Raw genomic sequence first — 21,909 nt, 5'->3', positions numbered from 1 at the left:
TTTTGACTTTTTTTGCAAGATTGAGTTGTCACACCTGAGAAATCATCCATTGCATTCGTACCGTTATCATGAATTTGACAATGACAAACAAACAACCTCAGTGTTTGACTTGTGGAAAATTCAGTGTTTTGTCCATTTTATTGGGGAACCTATTTGCGAGACAGAATGATACATTTACAAGAGCTTTCCTCTCGAAAGGACACTATTAGACAAGTACAAAATAAAGAAATGTAGCATACAAAATAACTATGTTGAAATGGCATACCCTCCAATTGATCTGTAAAATTACACATCTGAAACTCAAAGGCACGAATCCTCCAATTCCAGAACATGAAAGCATGGAAACAACTTTTGAATAGTACCAAATTTCAAGTTTGCAAGCCCCTCTCAATTACGCATCAGAGAAGCGCGATAACGGGTTCTAATCCAAGGGCAACCATTGTGCAAATAAGGTCGAACGTTCAAGTCCATACCTAGTTCACCTCCCAGCATCCCTAATTAAAGGGAACAAATTTTGGGTATGGCTTTTTCTGAATCCATATCGACATTTTGCTGTTCCTCTAATAGGCAAAGTTTGTGAACATACAATCAATGTTATCTTAGGAATAGCAAAAGTAAAAATCTACCGATCCCCATGATAGCACAGGCTAAAACAGAGTTACAAATCCTTTCAACAGCTCAGAGGCTGACAAACTACTAAAATCCGCCAACCGCATTGTTAGAAGTCGGTTCTGCTTGTCCTCAGAAAGCACTTTAATGGGTTGAATGAAAAGAAGAGATTTTTCTCAGTGAAACTTCTCCAAGGCAGCAGGGGTAATGGGGATCACACCGGATGGAGATACAAGAGCATCCACCGGAACATCACTGGGAGTGACTGGTATAACTCCCTCATCCATTATCTGCACCGAATAAGACAGGGCAACTGCAAACAAGAGCCAAACACATTACTAGACGGAAAACAAGAGAATGCATCCGACTATATTAAGGGGTTGATTCTTCTTATAGAAGCAGCAGAACGATACATACCAAGGAGAGGTTTCTTCCATTTACGCTCATTTGCAAGCTCTTGGTATTTCATTAGGAAGGTATCATAATAACTTTTGACGTATCACCAAATATGTCAACATGTACAATGGAAAATCAAAGCAAGATGTTAATGACTATGGATAAAACATTGAAAAAATTTAATACGCACACATGGTTACACAATTTCGTGATCACAGCTAAAGAGAAGCAAAAAGCTGGTTCGTTTGAGTAAATAATATTCATAAAAGAATACTTCTCTCCTCCCTCAAAGGGGAGGTGAGGGGTTCGAGACCCATAGTCGGCATTTGTGGGTGTGTGTGAGTATTTACCTAACAAAAAGAAGAAAAAAAATTATTTATCAAAAAACACAACTCACAAAAGAATACTAATATGGTAGATGAAACAGAAAAGTTTGTTAACAATAATGAGCAGCTCAATCCGGTGCTACTTCAGAGACCGAACTCAAATATATATATATTGGTAAGTCTGGACTCAGATTTTAATTAGGTCAAGATGCATAAACCTACCCTCCACCACGGCCCAAGCGTCTTCCAGTTTTGTCAAATGCAAGTCCTGCAAACAGAGTCAAGACAAATGTGATCTAACGGTTCTTGCTTCCAACTTGGAACTTGTTCAGTTAATTAAGAGATCGGGACAGAATTATTTACCAGGTAATAGGAGCAAATCTACTGGATCATTTGCCAACATAACTGCAAGAAAATAAAGGAGATCGAATGATATTTTTTGCCTAAGAGGACTGGAAAAGTTTGCCAAAATAAGTGAATAAGAGAAAAAGAAATGAGATGACATCATGTGAACCCCACCCGAGCTTCATTCGGCATGAGACAGCAGCATATTTCTTCGGCTAGTGTATGCTATTACTAAGGAAAACCATTAGATTCTTAGAAGTAGTTAATCTACCACCCCCTTTCAGCAGTTACCGACATATAGTAATTGGTACAAATTCCAAGGGAAAAAGATGTAAACAAATACAAATCCTAATCTAAACCACAAATGTAGTTATAAGAAATTTAAATTTTTACTTTGCTGAGGAGAATGCTTCATAACAAGTAGGATGGGGTTTGTACCATGAGGTGAAGAGAGTTTTGAAGCTCCTAAGAAAGTATAGAAATATCGTCTTAATATACTTCACGAGTCTTGGTTTGCCTTGATGCACTAAAAGATAAGATTTTCAACTCCCAAAGACTGAAGAATATTTCTATTAGCTTGTTCATTTTCTTTCTTTAATAAATACAATTAGCAAACTGAGACTGACATTCTGATACCGAATCTGCTACTGTCTATCCCTCTCTCGCATTTCTGGGCAAATATGTAAAGCACATCCTACAAAATAATGTTATACTCCATGGTATTTTGTCCAAAATCAGGGACAAACAAATCAATAGCATTGTATAACCACTGTTCGTCATTATTACTCAAGAACTCTGATAAAATCCAGCAGACACAATAGTAAGTTTTTTTAAAAATAAAAAATAAAAACTGTAAAGTTGTGAGACAATAGATTCAATCAATTTGAGTTCCAGAACACTTAACAACGATAGAATTTAGCTCCCATCCTGTTTTTGACAATCCAGGGGAGCCTTAAAAAGTGCAGGACATGATGGGAAACAGAGGCAACCGGTAGATCAAGTTCAGCTAAAATAGAGGAACTCAATGTTTCGTCTAAGTTCCTATTGCAACACAAAGGGAAATCAGAAAGTTACCGTCTTCACGTTCCTTTCCCTCGGCATCTACTGGAGCTGGTTCTAAGATGTCCATTGAATTAGCAATTAAATCGTCAATACTTGAGATGTGGAGCATTCGCATGTGGCAATTCCGGTCCTCCACCCGCGGCACATAGAGCGTTTTTCCCATCTGCGAATGACCATCTTCAGTTGAAAATGATTTGTAAGAATTACAATCAAAGAACAAAATACATGTTAAGTTTCGAAGTACAAAATAAATAATTGATTTACCAAGATATCTATTGGAAGAACAGTTACAAACTGCCACTTACATGGAAAAGGTTGCAAAGACACTTTTAAACAAAATTTAAAAATCTGTCTCACATTAATAACCCTATCCAAGACCAAGGTAAAGTTAACCAGCACACACACAAATTAAAAAAACTTTGGAGAATAAATCCAAAAATATCCCTCTAAGAAATTCCCTAAAGAAGAACAATCATGTGACAACCATGCTCCATTATATGTCAAGATTTCATAGCCCATGATTTTACTACTCAGGCTGTGTTATATACCAATCACCAATACATCGCAGGATTCTATCATGACATGAGCTTTTGCCTATATTTTTCATTAGAGATTACAATTCGGAGAGTTGGAATCCTATTCTAACTAAGGATTCTTGTGGTTGCGAAGGATCGAACGGAGAGCTTTTCACCCTTTTCCGCCCGACTCTTTGGTCTCGTTTTAAGGAGTGATTGCCCTTTTTCGACCCTTACTGCCCAAAGTGAGAGTGGACAGCTAATGCATTCCACTTATTGAACAGGGTTCTATGGTCGGTCTATGACCACTGGATGCCGAAGGCGTCCTTGGGGTGATCTCGTAACAGTTTTTGAAAACTGTTTAATGAAAATACAGTTAAAAAGAAGGTTTGTTTTCGGATTAATTGTCTTTATCTAAAAACATTTTTTTTTCTGTTTTCTTGAATTCTTGAGAACCAATTCATAGTTGTTAGAGGCTTAAGGCGCACTAAGGCGCCAAATGTCTTCTGGAGCCTAAGCGTAAGGCACAATATAAGGTGCGAGCCTAATCGAAGTACGCGTGTATATAATAATGCATATTTAAATACAGTATATATTTATAATCAAACAGTAATTGCAGTGAATGTAAGTAATGAACTATAAAGTTATGAACTTTGTCAAATATTTCATACAACAAGATATATGATATAGAACCTTTTAATTATCTAGTCATCAAGTAAAAAAGAAAATGATAAGAATAAATTGATTAAAAAATACAAGGCGCACCCTTATTTTAGCTTGGAGCCTAATAAAAAGTGTGAGTCTCAGGACTTTATGTGAGCCTGATTGAAGGAGGGGCGACGCATAGTAGATTGAGGTGCTCTAACCAAGCCTTGACGAGCGTGTGGCTTTTTTGGTTTAACAACTATGCAACCAAACAAGCCGAACAAATTTGCAGAATCCCCATTTGGGTAATAGATAAAAATAAGCAGTGAAGGCTACAAATAGAAAACAGAACTCACCTTTTGCTTTGTTCTGTAGAATTTCAGACAACACTTTTGATGTGTCAACTTCTCGCAAAGCACTACAGCTTATATAAGCACACAGTCTCTTACAAGACCTAAACCATGGAGCTCCCAGAACAACACTCTGAATTGCATTATCTGACCAAAAAGAAGCAAATGGGTATAAATCTTTCGCACCAAAATGCTAAACACTATATATATATATATATATATATATATACATATATATAAAAGTGACAATATATCCTATACAAAACAAATAATATCATCAACAAATATGTATATGTAAATATATAGATTGAGTACCTTCTTGGGATCTTTGGATAGGGTCCATACCCTTGAGATCCTTCTTGACTTTGGATCGGAGGACCCGTTTTTGCTTGAAAACGGCATCGAGATGAGAGGTTGTGGTTGTGGTTGTGGTTGTGCTCTGCTCTGGATTGTTCATTGTGGTGGTGGAAAGAGATGCGTAGAAGGGCGGAGGGCGTACGATAGCGGAGCGGGTGAAGAAGAGTGAGTGAGACGCGGCCGCTGTTGCTATCGTGCACGGGTGGATCATCAGCACCGCGACCTCAATCGCCCTTTGTCTAAAGCCCATGTGTCGTCCTCATTTTAGAGTGTTATTAAAATAATTATAAAATAGTCCATGCCTTGTCTTTGTGTATTGTGGCATTAAAGTAATTAAAATAAGGGTTAATTTCAATGACACCCCAGTAGTTTGGCCAAATATCAGTTTAAAATATTTTTTAAAAATAACTATCAGTTAGGTCCAATTTCGCTTTTCCGTCACTAGCTCCGTTAAAAACGTGGGAAAAGACATATTTGCCCTTAATTTTTAATCAGATTTAATACAAAATATTAGATAAGGTAAATGACTTTTATACCCCTCATTAAACTCTCACCTATCCACTCTCCCGCCAATACACAAAGACACTTTATCTCTCCTCTATATCTAGCTGTATCTGACGCTTGTCTATCTCTCTCTCTTCTCTACAGATCAAAACCACTCTCTCATTTCTCTACAGATGAAAACCATTCTTTATTTTCTCTACAGATCAAAACCACACTCTCTCTTCTCTACAGATGCGACCCATAGATTAACAAAAGCATGAAACCCTAGCTAGTTTCAGAGTCGTAGTTCCAGAGCCATATACCTTTCATCCAACTGTGTACCGCCGATCAAGTCCATTTCAGGTCTTTTTCATGTACAATTGACCCATTTCAGAGTCATTTGCACGTTAATCTCAGGTTTTGTTTTTTTTTTCCAAGAACCCTAATCTAATCATTGCTATGTTATTGTTTTGTTTTCTGCATGTTATTGTTTTCTTTTTTGCATGTTATTATGCAATTAAGATCTTCTTTTTTCGTGGAATAAGATGGTGTAATTAACCTTAATTCTAGCAAAACCCCCATAATTAATTAGGGTTAATTGATGGGGCTTTTGCTGGATTAACCCTGCTTTAGGTTAATTATCTCTGAAATCACCCAAAATTAGGGTTTATTAACCCAAATTTTAGGTCATTTTAGGGTTTACATTTGGGTTTACTTTTAACATATTTATTTTTGTTAGATTAAGGTTTGTTGATTGTTAGCAATTACTTTTACCATTCTTTATTTTGGCTATTAGCAATTAGTTTTGTTTGTTAGCATGATTATTTGTTTTTTATTTTATTTTTTATTGGCAGATTCAAATGGCATCTAATACTTTGCATGATATCATTGTTCACTATGAGGGACACATATATGTCATAGGGAACATTAATCCTGATAAGTATAGTTATTTGTCACCGAATACTCATGTTACCTACTTGCTACATGATGAAGTGTGTCATGAGAAAGGTTCTATGGCATTTAATATTTATTTTCAAATTCCTGATTGTACTGATAGAATATTGCTAGAACTAGACGAAGATGTAATTATCATGTTTGAGTTGATGAAGGGCTGTAAGGATATAAATGTATTTGTTGAAATTGCTCAGTATTATTTAGCTTCTTGTAGTAATGGTGCAGGCTCTAGTAATGCCTTTGAGGTGGGAGGAGACAGTGATGTTGAGGAAGTCATTCCAAATGAAACAGTGATGTCAAATGAGGGGAGTGATGAGGAGAGGAATGATGAGATGAATGATGATAGGAATGATGAGGGGAGTGATGGTGGTGAAGGAGATTCTCAGTATAGTTTTTCTGACAGTGATGATGAAGAGTAGACTGGTGTTCATGAGGGAGGGGAGCTAATAATTTGGGAGATGACAATTTGGATAATATTGAGTTGGAGAAGGAGACTTCAGACCATAGTGATGGTGAGTTTTCTGATTATAGTGAGGATTACGATTTCAGTGGAGAAAGTGAAAGTGAGGAAGAAAGAGAGACATGTGAGAGTCAAAGTGGAAAAAATAAAATTAGAAACAGAAAATATAGAAATATAACTATGAAGTATTTACACAGAGCTTTGAAGGGAAAGCCATTTAAATATGGTGAGGGTGGTAAAATTGTATTTGAGAAGTACCATCTCTTTGATAGTATCCACCACTTCAGAGATGTCTTGGTAGAATATTCTATTCAAAAATGTTTTAAACTTGTGAGGGAAAAAAATGAAAGGAAAGAACTACCTGACACTGTGGGAATGCAGGCTGCAATTGGGGAATTCATGCAATCCTATTACTTGACAAAATGTGTTTTATAAGAAAAAGAGTTGGCCCAGAACATTGCTGCATCAGAACATTTAAGAACAAAGGTGTGACTTCTACATTTATAGCAAAAAACCTTCTAGACAGGTTCAAAAAAAATCCTGACATTTCAATAAAGGATTTGAAACAAGAAGTTGGAGAGAAATTTCTTACAGTTATTACTGGTATGAGTTGTTGGAGGGCTAAAAAGAAAGCAAAAGAGGAGATTGAAGGGAGTCATACTGAGTCATATGGAAAGCTATGGAAGTTTGCAGCTGAGGTGATGAAAACAAATCCAGCTAGTTTATTGTTCATACGGAAAAATGCAGATGAGCCTCAAAGATTTAAGAGAATTTTTTAATCATTTGCTGCATGTCAGAATGGGTTTGTTAATGGGTGCAGACCATTTATTGGTATTGATGGATGTTTCTTGAAGGGACCTTTTGGGGGTACTTTACTTAGTGCTATAGGACTTGATGGAAATAATGGGTTGTATCCATTTGCTGTTGCCATTGTTGAATCTGAAGGAAATGACAGTTGGAAATGGTTTTTAGATCACCTGCACAAGTTCCTTGGTGATACAGCTGGAGCTATTCCTTGGACCTTTATGTCAGATGGGCAAAAGGGAATTTTGGGAGCTATTTCTGATATTTTTCCATAGGCACTAACTAGGAGATGTTGCAGGCATATCTATGCCAATTTTAGGACAAAATATCCTGGTCTGAAATATAAAAGTTTATTCTGGGCAGCTGTTAATGCATATAATCAATTAGAATTCAAATCTGCAATGGGGCAACTGTAGGCAATCACCAACAATCATGTGGAGTCATTTAATTCTTGGCTTGGGAATATCAGACAAAAACCAATCACTGGAATTCTGGAAAGCATAGCAAAAAAGCTGATGTCCAAGTTTGGTAAAATATTTCAAAGGATAGTAGAGTGGACAAATACAATAGTGCCAAAAGCTAGGAACAAATTGAATTCTAACATCTCTAAAGCTGCTACATGTGAACTGATTTGGCCTGGTGGGAATTTGTATCAAATTACACAAATGGATACACACGTCTTATATTGTGAACCTAGGTGAGATGAGTTGCTGTTGTGGGGAATGGCAAGTGTCTGGAGTGCCTTGCAAGCATGCATGTGCAGCTATTACACACATAAGGCATGATTTTGAGAGTTTTTGTTCAGATTTTTACAGCAAGAGTACATATGCAAAGACTTACAGTACTTTTATACACCCACTGCACTATGACACTATGTGGACTGAGGTTGACAAAGCACCATTAGAGCCACCAGTTCTCAAAAGACCAATAGGCAGACCTAGAGTGAAAAGAAAGAGGGAAGTTGGTGAACCAGAAGCAACTAGAAGGTCAAGTGTTATCACTTGCAGCATATATGGTGTGTTTGGACACAACAAGAGGGGATGTGAAAAGGCTCATACTGCAGCACAAGTGAAAGCAGCAAAAGCAAATGCAACAACAAGCCCATTATCATCAACAGCCTCAACAGTAAGGAGGAGGAAAAGTGTACCAAGAAGATCAAGAAGGATTGGAGCAGCAGCACAAGGTTTTTAGGTATTTAATTCATCTCTTAAAGTTTTGATTTATATTGTAAAACTTTTTTTTATTTCAGTTTATATTTATATTGTGAACCTTTGTTTCATTTCAGGGTTCAAGAAGTATGGCAGCAGAAACAGCAGCAACAACACCAATAACACAAGGCACTCAGGTATATAATTCATATATGTTTGGTATTATTCATTTTAACAGGTATAGGTATAAATTATGAAGCTTTGTTTTCATTTAAGGATTCAACAAATAGGGCAACAGAAACAGTAGCATCACCACCAACAGCACAAGGCACTCAGGTATATTATTCATATTTGTCTGAGATTATTCATTTAACAAAATAATTTATAAAGTTTTGTGCATTTCAGTTTATGTTTATATTTATGTCCTTGTTATTCAGGGTTCAACTTTAATATTTATGGAACCAGCAAGAGCAACATAAGGCATTTAGACTCCATGTTGCACCACTCTACCTCCTACAACAGGAATTATGACATAGTCTATGGTAAACATGACTTTTTACACAGTGCTAACATAATTTTTTGCACAGGCTAAATTTCACACACAACACAGTTTTTTAGGTTATGCAAGTAGATATGGGGGATACTTTTGGGTTATGCAAGTAATGATATGTAATGGGGAATACCTTTTTGGTTATTTTGAAAGTTTTGTAATGAATTTGAAGAGATATTTAAACTTAGCTATGTGGCTGTTGGTAATGGATTTGAAGGGATGTATTTTTTGGCTTTTAAAGTTTGTGATATTTGATGGATTATATTTTGATCTGAAAAATGGTTTTGACTTAGTTAAAGGCCGTATGCATGCTTTGATATTGTAGTTGTGTTGCATTACTATATACTGATTATAATAGAACACTAATTATTTTATTTAGATAGAAAGGCAATGAACATTGTTAGGACAGCTATAATACAAATGCCCATGCTTGCATACACAATTGACCTCATCAAAGATATTAAACCATCTATAATGTCATTCCTGATTCCATCATTGACATTAGCAGCATTCACATCAGGTGCAAGTACATCCTCAAGACTCAACCATCTGAAGTATGCGCATCTTCCATTATAACAATTGTAGAAGTGTCTTCCAGGATTTTTGTCTGAATGAGATACCCTCAATGCTGCTCTTCTTCCACATGAACATATTTTAGTTCTGAACATTGGCAACACACACTTGATTGCCCCTGTTTACTTGAAAATATACATGTTACGGGTTAAAAAATATTGGCATTGGCAATTACATATTCAAAAATATAATTTGTAATTACAGGTTAAAAATATTTTTCAAAATATCACCCTCAAATTTAAATACATTTTTTTTCCACATTTATGAGGTTCAAATCAACAAACAATTATAAAGGAATTACTTGTAAAAAAAAATTGTAATTACATGTTACAAACAAAATTACAATTTCACAAAAAATTTCTTACCAAATGCACACCTTATTCCTTTCTTTGGAGCCTTCAAGCATGTATGAAGTGCAAGCAGTTCACGCATGTATGAAGAAGTGCAGTGTGTATTTATAATGCAACTACCAACGGCTACTTTGGAGTCATTTAATTGCAACGGCTACTTTTTGAGTCACTTTTGGAGCCAAGGCAACTTTTTCAACCACTAATTACTTTTGGAGCCAAGATATACAATGGCTGAAGCGGTTAGTTGATTTCAATGGCAAAGAAGGGTAAATATGTCATCTGAATGAGGATAAATATGTCATTTCAATCATTAAAGAAATAATTAAATGGGTCAAACCAAAGTCAAAGGGTAAGAATGTCTTTTTACATGTAAAAAGTGGTCTGACATACCTATCAACTAACTTTTGGGGTGTGAGTGAAAAACGGAGCAAATGTTTGTAATGTGAGTGATAGTTATTTTCGAAAGATATTTTAGATTGATATTTGGCCAAACTACTGGGGGTGTCAGTGAAATTATCCCTTAAAATAATTACTTCTATGTCCATCTCACGAGCTCTTTTAAATTCATGAACAGAAGCATACAAGTCTAGAAATTTAACCAACAAACTAATATAGCCAATCATAGATGAGAGGATGCATGGGAGGCAAAATTATTATTATTATTTTTATTTCTTTTAAAGTCCAAGCAAACTCATACTCTTTTTATATTTTGGGGTAAAGTACATCCATAGAGGTTTGGCAAAAAGACACTAAGAGAAAATTTATCTATTTTTTGGATAAAAACACCCCATCTGAAGGTTCAAAAATGGACAAGGACACCCCTTTATATAAAAAATTAACCAAATTACCATTTGACATTTTGGAAGACTTTTTTAACTTTACAATTTAATAAATTGGACCAATTTACCCTCATAAACAATTTATGCATAAAAAAAAAAAAAAAAATTATATTGTTCACTTTTTTTTTTATTATTATTATTTACTTTATAAATATCCTAACTTCTTAAAAATGTAGATGTCTAAAATGATTTTTTGATCCAATACATATATTTCAAATAAATTATATTTTGTTATTACTTCTTTTCATTTTCTTTTTTATTTTTAAATTAAGATGCTTAATTCTTTCATCTAAAAAAATTAAACCAATCTCTTTTCCTTAAAAATAAAAAATATGGTATCAGTATAACTTTATGCATCTTAAATTATATATCAAATATTATGCATTTCCCAACATAAAAGAAAATAGGTACCAGTATAACTTTATGCATGCCTTTGTTTTTTTTTTTTAATTATTTTTTTTTCCCTTTGTTTTAGTATTATTATTATTTTTTTTCCCTTTTATGTTGGGAAATGCATAGTATTTGATATATAATTTAAGATACATAAAGTTATATTGGTACTATATTTTTTATTTTTAAGGAAAAGATATTGGTTTAATTTTTTTAGATGAAAGAATTAAGCATCTTAATTTAAAAATAAAAAAGAAAAAGAAAAGAAGTAATAACAAAATATAATTTATTTGAAATATATGTATTGGATCAAAAAATCATTTTAGACGTCTACATTTTTAAGAAGTTAGGACATTTATAAAGTAAAAAAGAAAAAAAGAAAAGAATGAACAATATAAAGTTTGTTTTTATTTTTTATTTTTTTAATGCATAAATTGTTCATGAGGGTAGATTGGTCCAATTTATTAAATTGTAAAATTAAAAAGTCTCATAAACGGTCAAAGGGTAATTTAGTCAATTTTTCATGTAAAGGGGTGTCTTTATCTATTTTTAAACCTTCAGGGGGTGTATTTGTCTAAAAAACAGATAAGTTTCTTCTGAATGTTATTTTGTCAAACCTCAAAGAGTGTGACTATACTTTACCCTATATTTTGTTTCTATTGTATTGGAATATTCACCTCTCTTTGAGGAGAAGTGCTTATATCATATAAACTAGTGCTCATTGGTAGGGTAGAGGCAAATTTGATAAAGAGAAGATGGTAGTGTGCCATATAAGAGAAATGGTCCTTATCAATTATTAGCTGACAAAAAAAAAATAATAATAATAAATAAATAAATACAAAACTGACACATTTATTTATTTGTGGGCAAGTACTTAGTCTTCAAAATCATTGACTTCTCTTTTCTTGGTGAAGAGAGATATCAAGGTGAGATACCAAGGTGAAGAGAGAGAGAGGTGTCATGAATCAAAGTAGTGGTTCCACCCTTTGGGCTTGGTAAGGTGTCATTTTCATACTCAAATCTTGATCAAATTTGAGGGTGGATGATGTTATTGGAGGGTGGATGATGTTATGCTTAGGTAAATTATATGAATATTGTTATAGTGACAAAAAATTAAAAAATTATAAAGTATTGAGAGCAATTTATTTGAACAAACTGTAAGTGTAATAAGAGTAATTAATTAATCAGATAAATAAGGCAAACATTAGGTAATGTGGAGTTGGGATGTGCGGAAGTCAACGGTCTTCTCTCAAAGCATTAGCTAAAAGATGGGTTTAGGATTTCAGCCACCAAACTAAATACCTTCTTAAATCGCAAACTCAAATATTGTTGAATGTTACTCTCAACTCAGTTGTTGAAATCTTCAATATTTTTTATAATGTAGCAAGCGACGCACCAATTGCTCGTTCACCATTAGCTTAATTTTTGCAATGTGAGCCATTATTGAAGATGTGGCGAGATGGTTAAGGTACACAGACCTGGATAGAGCAAGGTGAAACACGATTTTTTTTTTCTCTGGATAAAAAAAAAAAAAAAAAAGGGTCGCCTAATGTACTTATCCCATTTGTAAGAGAAAATCTTTTTTAAGTTTACTATTGTAAAATGTGTTGGTGTATGTCTTAAATTCTGTTGAAGGTGTTGAGGGAAATAAATTAACATTCACCGAAGATCATGGAGAATCTCATGAAGGCTATCATCGTAGAACTATTCAAGGAAATAAATCAATTCTTAGTCAACTATAGTTGTCATATGTTTTCTTATTCCTTAAATAATTTCTACAATCATGTAATTACAATTGTGATTGATTTCTGTAGGTGTATATAATTGTATAAATGAAAAGGTGCACTTTCTCGTTTTGCCTGTCATGCGGGCCCCGAGGGCCGTTTAGGTGATTTTCTTGAGCCGAGGATTTTAGAAGTGCATTTTAATTATTTTAAGTGAATTACAGTTGACAGGATTATATTTAGAATATTTTGGAAGTCGGGGTGATTTTCGAGCTCAGGAACTTCTCTTGGTTGGGCAATTTGCATTGAGGGACATTATGGTCATTTTACAAATATATACATACACCTATGTCTATATATTAGAGGAGATATTTTGGGGATAGGTTTGGCATTTCATGAAAAGGGCATGAGCAAAAAGGTAACTTGTGCATAACTAATAACCGATCAAAGTTGGACACTTGGCATAATTGTGGCATGGAAGGATGCATGACAAGTGACCCATTTTCTTTTTCCTTTGATTTTCCAATTTCGGGTAACCCATTCACACTCCCTATCTCGTCATCTTCTCTCTCTATATCTTTACATCTATATGCACATGCATGTCCTCCATTGTTGAAGCTTATATTTGGGGTGCTTGGAGTGGGTTTTTGGAGAAGAGAAAGAAGGCAAAGTGAAAGGGCTTGGTGGGATTTCAAAATTGGCTAGGCTTGAGGGCTTGTTTGGTTGCACCAAATTGAGGTAGGGGTTTCCTAATGCTCTAAGCTTCGTCTTTCATTGAGTAATTATGTTTTGATCTCTTTTAAATTCTCTCTAAATGTGAAGTTGTGAGCTAGATGATGATGGTACGATGATAGGTGTGAAAGCATGCTCATATGTGTGTTAAAAGAGTCACTATTCTATGTTAGATGCTAAGTGCTAGCTTGGTTGTATTGATATGATCTTTATAATGAGCATACTTATTGCCAAAGTTTGGAAAATGCCATGCTTATAATTGTTTTTTACAAAAATCCTTCCTTGTGGTTATATTATATAAAATGCCATGCTTGTATTCAATTCATGGAAAATGTCATGCTTGTACTTAGTTCATAAAAATTATCATGCTTATACCATTGTTAGTATGGAAATGAAATTGAAGTTGAATTGATGAGATTGGTACATGTGCATTACATGGTGGGAAAGGGAGAATAAGAAAAGGGTTTTGAAATGATTTTATAAAAAGGAACCGGATTTCGCGATTCCGGTATTAACTTGATCTAGAGGGAGCACGTGCCGGTTTAGGACACATAAAGTTGATTACTAGGTCCCATATGGTCGTCGATTTAGAGGCCAATGATAACTAATCAATCTCGCCTCGGTAAAGTCAGTTAGCGGTTTTCAAAATTTGAGTTTAGGGTCGGTAGAGACCAAGTTTAGGGCCGGTAAAGGCCAAGTTTGGAGTTGGTAGAGACTAAGGTTGGGAAATTTTGGGGTATTTCATTGTATTACATTCTATGCATACTTGTTTTAAAATGCCTAAACATTTTTGTTGAGATTGATTTGTGAAGTAAATGTTATGAAAACCCCAAGTATGATCCCGGTTTTCTTTTATCCCGTATGTGTGATATGTGGCTCAATGGAGTCCAAAGTTGGCATCTCTTACTGAGCCTCCGTGCTGTAACGACCCCAAACTGATATCATTTATAAAAAAAAAATTCGGCATGACCTCCGTTAAAAATCATCCTACAACAACCTGTTTAAATGCATTTTTAACCTGTCCCAACACAATAAACATCTAATACATTCTATGGTGGTACAACCACATACTATATCATCCAGGTATCATAATTACAGTCATAAAATACAAGATTAATATCAAATGTACATACTTTACAACATTTAGACAGCTTATATAAAAGTTACAGTCCATAGGTATAATTATAATATTAAAAGTCTATAAGTCGTCGTACAAAATACATTATGCTTAGTCTTACAAAAATAGTGAGACCTAAGTACAAAAATAACAAAATAAGCTCCTAATCCATACTAAGTCTGTGGTAGAATGTCATCCGCCACTTCTTTTCCGTTTCCTGAAAAAATGTTAAATAAAAGGGGTGAGCAAAATTGCTCAGTAGGTGGTGCCTAAGACACATCTCTTCTGTCCCCGTGAATCCAAACAAGAAATAGGACAATAGGAATTTGGGGTCATGCAAAGCCAGGAAAATACAATATCAATTCTAAGTTCAAAGCAAATAAATCTCGTGCCATGAATGCAATGTTATGCATGTCACTCTCCATTTTCAAAAAAACATTATCACTTCACAAATTGTTAATATAACCCGCCCTTTGGTGACTCCGCAGCGACACGAGAGAATGATTGGCTACTGTTCCTAACCTTTGGTACCTCCGTAGTGTCATTTGGGGCCCAAATAGCTCAACCACGCTAGGGCAATTTCCCTAATTTCCTCTAGGCTATATTAACACACCGGCCCTCTGGTGACTCCGCGGCGACCGGGTTTTTCTCAAAAACCGTTTCATTAAATTATCCCCAAAAATTCCCTTTTTCATTCTTATCAAAACATTGTACCCTTTTTCTTTCATGCCCAATGTTATAGATGTAGGTCACACGCTTTTACCATTTCAAAAAAAAAAAAAAAAAAAAAAAAAAATTAGAGAAAAGTTCTACTACACAATTTAGCATGCATCCATATAATAAACACTTAAGCATGACAATTAATATATTAAGCATACTTTACAATAATTCTAGGAGAATTCCCATAAACTTCCATGAATAATTTTTAGCAATTTTATCAACACAATAATATACAGAATCCAATAATCAAGCATATTTTGCATACAATTCAATAATTTCACATACTCACATGCTATATATACAAAATCAAGTCATTTAAGAGGCAAATAAATCAAACTGATCATGCTTGACAACAATTATGGTAGAATGACTCACAAAGGCACAAGGTAGTAAGAATTAGAGACCCCTACCTCTAAGTTATGCAAAACTCCCAATTTTAATGGGTCACAATTTTTGGACTCCCTAGAGTGGCCAAAAGCTGAAATTGTTGGTATGGATTTGAAGATCTCGTCATGGGCTTCAATTTGCTGCAAACGGCATCCAAAATTTCCAACAAATGAGAGAGCAATCAAAGAGTTAAATTCATGAAGCAAGAAAAAGAAAAAATAAGAGAAGTGAGACCAGAAGGCTTCTATTGGGGAGAGAAAGACTAATGAGGCTTAATGGCCTCTTAGCCACTAAATTAAAAAGCAAGTGGTGGTGGGTCCCACCACTAATACACATATATATAAAAATAACTTAAACATTACATTTTCCCCAACTTTAAAAGATTTCGTCCCCGAAATCAAGACATACCTGAGGAAGAAAACAATGCTGGGTACTTGGAGCGAATCTCCTGTTCGAGCTCCCAAGTAGCCTCATTGACTCCGTGGTGTCTCCAAAGAACTTTCACCATTGGTATCGTCTTATTCCTCAACACCTTTTGCTGTGTGTCAAGGATCTGAACTGGTCCCTCCTCGTAGGAAACATCCTCATCAATGTCCACATCAACTCAACTCAAAATGTGAGATGGATCCGGCTCATACTTCCGTAGCATCGATATATGAAAGACATTGTGAACCCTGTCCAACTGTGGTAGCAAAGCAGGTCTATAGGCCACCTCTCCTACTCGGTCCAAAATCTCAAACGGTCCAATGAATCGTGGCGACAACTTGTAACTTTTTCCAAATCTCATCAATTCTTTCTGTGGAGAAACTCGTAGAAAAACGTGGTCTCCCACCTCAAAGGATAACGGCCGTCTCTGCTTATCCGCATAACTCTTCTGTCGGCTCTGAGCTATAAGTAACCTCTGTCTGATCAGCTTAATCTTTTTAGTAGTCTCGAGTACTATGTCGGGTCCTAAGGCAGTGGTCTCACCCACCTCAGTCTAACAAACAGGAGACCTACAAGGTCTACTATACAATGCCTCAAATGGAGCTATTTGGATACTCGCTTGATAACTGTTATTGTAGGCAAACTCAATAAGCGGTAGATGATCTTCTCAACTACCACCCAGGTCGAGCACACATGCCCAAAGCATATCCTCCAAGATCTGGATAGTACGCTCCGATTGGCCGTCTGTCTGTGGATGGAATGCCGTACTAAGATGCAACGCTAAACCAAACGCTTGTTGAAGTCCTTCCCAGAACTTCGAAATGAACTTGGCATCCCTATCTAAGACAATAGTTACTGGAACTCCATGCAACCTTATAATCTCTTTCACATAAAGTATACCAAGCTTCTCTGCATCGTCTGTTGCCTTAATAGGCAAAAAGTGAGCCGTCTTGGTCAATTTGTCAACGATGACCCATACAGCTTCATTGCCCCTCTGTGACTTTGGAAGACCTGTCACAAAATCCGTAGCAATATGTTCCCATTTCCATTGTGCTATAGGTAATGGTTGCAACAAACTAGCTGGTCTTTGATGCTCGGCCTTCACCTACTGATAGGTAAGGCATCTAGTCACAAACTGTACAACATCTTTCTTCATCCCATTCCACTAATACTGACGTCTCAAATTGTGATACATTTTGGTACCACCTGGATGAACTGTAAAGCGGGAAGTGTGAAACTCCCATAAGACGTCCTCACGATAACCTGTGGGAACCACCAACAAACCCCTGAACCGTAGACCCCCATCTGCATGCAAAGCCCAATCTTTCACTATCTTAACACTGGAGATCAAAACGTGAATGGCATCTAAATCCGGGTCATGTCTCTGTGACTCAATCACTCGTACAACAAGAGTAGGCTAAGCCATAAGACTAAACAAGAATGCTGGCTCACTGTCAACATCGTCATCAAAACAATACAATCCCATTTCTGCCAAATCCTTAAGCATCTTCCATTTTCGGATGCCAAACTAGCCAAAGTTTCACAAGATTTTCGGCTTAAGGCATCTGCTACCACATTTACCTTGCCCGGATGATACTGCAAGTCAAAGTTATAGTCCTCCAAGAATTCAACCCATCTTTTCTGTCTGTTGTTCAAGTCCTTTTGGGAGACAAGGTACTTGAGACTTTTATGATCTGAGTACACCTCGAATCTCTCACCATACAAGTAATGTCTCCAACACTTCAAGGCAAATACAACTGCCGCTAACTCCAAATCATGAGTAGGGTAGTTAAGCTCATGAGTCTTCAACTATCGAGACCCATAAGCTACTACTCTACCATCCTGCACCAACACACATCCCAAGCCATCATGTGAAGCGTCACAATAAATTACATAACCCAAACCATGCTCAGGTATCACCAACACTGGAGCTGTAGTCAATCTTGTCTTCAACTCCTGAAAAGATGACTCACAGGCTTCATTCCAGACAAACTTGATCCCTTTCCTGGTCAAACGGGTCATAGGCGCTGCCAAACGGGAGAAATCCTTCACAAATCTCCGATAGTAACCTGTTAGGCCAAGGAAACTCCAAATCTCAAAAACATTCTTGGGTTACTCCCAATTCAAAACTGCTTCAACCTTTGATGGATCTATTGACACTCCACCTTCTGAAACAACATGCCTCCAAAATTTCACCTCTTGTAGCTAAAACTCACATTTCTCATATTTGGCATATAATCGATGCTCCTGCAAAATCTGTAAAACAATACTCAAATGGACCTCGTGCTCCTCCCGAGATCGTGAATACACGAGAATGTCATCCACGAAAACTACCACAAACTGGTCCAAGTAATCGTGAAAGACGCAGTTCATCAAGTCCATGAATGCCGTTAGCACATTAGTCAAGCCAAAAGGCTTAACAAGGAACTCATAGTATCCATACCGTGTATGGAACGCTGTCTTTGGGATATCCTCATCCCTAACCCGTAACTGATAGTAGCTTAACCTCAAGTCAATCTTCGAAAAACAACTGGCTCCTGTCAACTGATCAAACAAATCATCTATCCTTGGCAAAAGATACTTATTCTTGATGGTGGCATGATTCAACTTCCTGTAATCAATGCACAACCTCAAAGAACCATCTTTCTTCTTAGCAAACAAGACTGATGCGCCCTACGGTGACACATTCAGTCGGATGAAACCTTTCATCCTCAAATCATCAAGCTGCCTCTTTAATTCTTCCAATTCAATTGGTGCCATACGATACAGTGCCATAGAAATCGGCGCGATACCTGGCATTAAATCAATAGTGAACTCCACTTCTTGGTGTGGAGGCAACTCTGTCAAATCCTCTGGAAACATATCCAGAAAATCACGAACAACTGCAGGATAATCTTCTTCCACAACATCATCTTCTTTAACTATAAGGCTAGCCTATCCACGAACTCCATAAAATGATGAAATGTGGGAATCACTCCGATCTCCCACGAAAAAGAAACAGTCTCCCTCAAGAGTGCAAACTGTAACCCTTCCTCTGTAACAGTCGATCGTGGCATGAAAGGAAGCTAACCAATCCATCCCGAGAATGACATCAAAGCTAGTCATCTCTAAGAGGATAAGGTCAAACACAAAGGTCCGCCCGACTATCACAATGGAACAATCCCGCACAACTCGGCTCAAAGACACTGAAACCCCAACTGGCGTATCAACACATAACGCCCGATCTATGAAACTGATCTCTAACCCCGATGCAAATGCAAATGATGATGAAATGAAAGAATGAGATACACCAGAGTCAAACAAAACATGGGCCCAAGAACCAAACACTGGAAATATACCTCGGAGAACTGAAGATCCAGGAGATGCATCAGTCGGTGCAAGTGCAAAGACACGTCCCTATGGTGCCTGTGCCTGTGAACTACTAATCTGAACACCAGACTGCTGTGCCGACACAGTAGGAGTATCCGTCCTAGTTGGTCATGAACCCTGAGAAGACATGGCAGACTATGGTGGTGGCGGTGGTCTGAAACCTGATTGAACCGTAGCCGACTGTGACGGCCTCTACCGTGACCCTCTGCCACTAGTGGTGCCTGCTCCGTGACTCGGACAGTCTCGAATCAAATGGCCCTGCTGGCCACACCCATAACAAGCCTTCAGAGCTGAAGAAACTGAAGTCAATCTCATGGGACAATTGGACTTGTAATATCCAGGTTGTTGACACTGAAAGCAAACGACTCCACTCCTATCAAACCCAGCTGGCAAAGGAGTGGTAGGAGCAGATCGTGCAGACTGCTGCCCCTGAAACTGAAATGAACCACCTCTATTCCTTTTCCCTGAAAGTCCCTCTGTAGATGGTCCTGCATTCCTCTTTTGTTTCCACTGTTCCCTTCTTGCATCTTTATCTTTGGCCTCCGCCTCTAGCATTAATGCTCTTTCCACTACCTCAGAATAAACCTTGATGCCCTGTGCTGTTAACAACGGCCTTATTTTATAGTCAAGCTCGGAGATAAACTTCCGAACCTTATCAACTTCATCACTCACCATCTTTGGACCAAAGTGGGAAAGAGAAGTGAACTTGTTCTCGTACTCTGTCACTGACATATTGCCTTGGATAAGGTCAATAAACTGATCCTTTAACTCCCACTTCTTGGGAGCAGGAAAATACTTCTCATAAAAGCTCTTTGCACCTATCCCAACTCATTTTTTCAATCTTATACTGATTTGTGACCGACTTCCACCAAAACTTGGCATCCTTTGTGAACTTGTAAGTGGCTAGGATGATTTTCAAGTGATCCTCCGTCACATCTATAGAAGTCAATTGAGTTTCAACTTGCTCCATGTAGTCATCCGCTACCATGGGATCTGCACCACCTTCAAACATCACTGGCATCAACTGAGAAAACCCTTTAATAATCTTGAGACACTTCTGTGCTAGCGTCTCCTCTACTTGCACTACCGGTTGTGGTACCAGATGCAGTATCGGCTGCGGCTGAGTAGCAATGGTGGCCCTCAAGGCCCTCTGCAACAAGCGATTCAATACTAGTTTCGCCGGACTTTCACCCTCTTCAACGGGTGCTTCCACATTATCCCTCCCTGTAGGAACACTTCTAGGGGCAATCAAATTCCTAAGAAGTGTGTCCTCATTAACTGGCTCCGCCGGATTAGAGCTTGACCTCTTGTCAACATCACCCCTTGTTGGCCTAGGGCCAATTTCCCTTGGTTCCTCACGCCGTGACATCGTTCTATAAAACAAAGAAAACAGTTCAATAACAATAACACTAAGGTCCAACCGTGAACAACTCAATATAAAAGGATGCTATACTAACACCTAGCATGCAATACTATGCAATGAACACATTAATATAAGCACATAAGCACGTAAACAAGTAAACAGTTAAGCATGCCTTTTCACGTAGCAAAACACTTTTGCAAATAAGGAATTAACAATGCAAATGACTTCCCAGAGGTAGGCCTCTACCCGTCGTCCTAATGGTTTTCGAATTAAGGCTTTGAGACCAAATTTGCAATGACCCTAAATTGATACTATTTATAATATAAAAAAATTCGGCATGACCTTCGCTAAAAATTGTCCTACAACAACCTGTTTAAATGCATTTTTAATCTATCACAACACAATAAACATCTAATACATTCCATGGTGGTACAACCACATACTATATCATCCAGGTATCATAATTACAGTCCCAAAATACAAGATTAATATCAAATGTCCATGCTTTACAACATTTAGACAGATTATATAAAAGTTACAGCCCATAGGTATAATTATAATATTAAAAGTTCATAAGTTGTCGTACAAAATACATTATGCTTAGTCTTACAAAAATAGTGAGACCCAAGTACAAAAACAACAAAATAAGCTTCTAATCCATACTAAGTCTGTGGTAGAATGTCATCCACCACTTCTTTCCTGTTTCCTGAAAAAATGTTAAATAAAAGGGGTGAGCAAAATTGCTCAGTAGGTAGTGCCTATGACACACCTCTTGTGTCCCCGTGAATCCAAACAAGGAATAGGACAATAGGAATTTTAGGTCATGCAAAGCCGGGAAAATATAATATCAATTCTAAGTTCAAACCAAATAAATCTCGTGCCATGAATGCAATGTTATACATGTCACTCCCCATT

The 21,909-nt window shown here is 36.8% G+C and overlaps 1 protein-coding gene and 1 long non-coding RNA gene across 2 annotated transcripts; one reads left to right on the top strand and one right to left on the bottom strand.

Moving 5' to 3' along the window:
* Positions 1-109: 109 nt before the first annotated feature.
* On the bottom strand, positions 110-4,892 carry LOC132287088 (5-formyltetrahydrofolate cyclo-ligase, mitochondrial). The gene is made up of 7 exons (XM_059789588.1): positions 4,564-4,892; positions 4,255-4,395; positions 2,751-2,915; positions 1,695-1,736; positions 1,554-1,599; positions 1,027-1,097; positions 110-922 (listed from the first exon to the last, which is right to left on the bottom strand). The coding sequence occupies exons 1-7, from the start codon at positions 4,853-4,855 to the stop codon at positions 786-788; spliced, it is 894 nt and encodes a 297-aa protein (XP_059645571.1). The 5' UTR covers positions 4,856-4,892; the 3' UTR covers positions 110-785.
* Positions 4,893-8,585: 3,693 nt separating this feature from the next.
* On the top strand, positions 8,586-9,272 carry LOC132287056 (uncharacterized). Its single transcript, XR_009472924.1, has 3 exons — positions 8,586-8,651; positions 8,731-8,790; positions 8,892-9,272. It is a non-coding gene; the product is annotated as an uncharacterized LOC132287056 (long non-coding RNA).
* Positions 9,273-21,909: the final 12,637 nt, after the last annotated feature.

Source organism: Cornus florida, unplaced genomic scaffold (genome assembly GCF_030987335.1).
Source record: "Cornus florida cultivar Cherokee Brave unplaced genomic scaffold, ASM3098733v1 CherokeeBrave_3.0.0_Hap2_Chr11, whole genome shotgun sequence".
NCBI classification, from domain to species: domain Eukaryota; kingdom Viridiplantae; phylum Streptophyta; class Magnoliopsida; order Cornales; family Cornaceae; genus Cornus; species Cornus florida.
The sequence above is the reverse complement of the archived record's forward strand: the minus strand, read 5'-3'. Positions and strand labels throughout refer to the sequence as shown.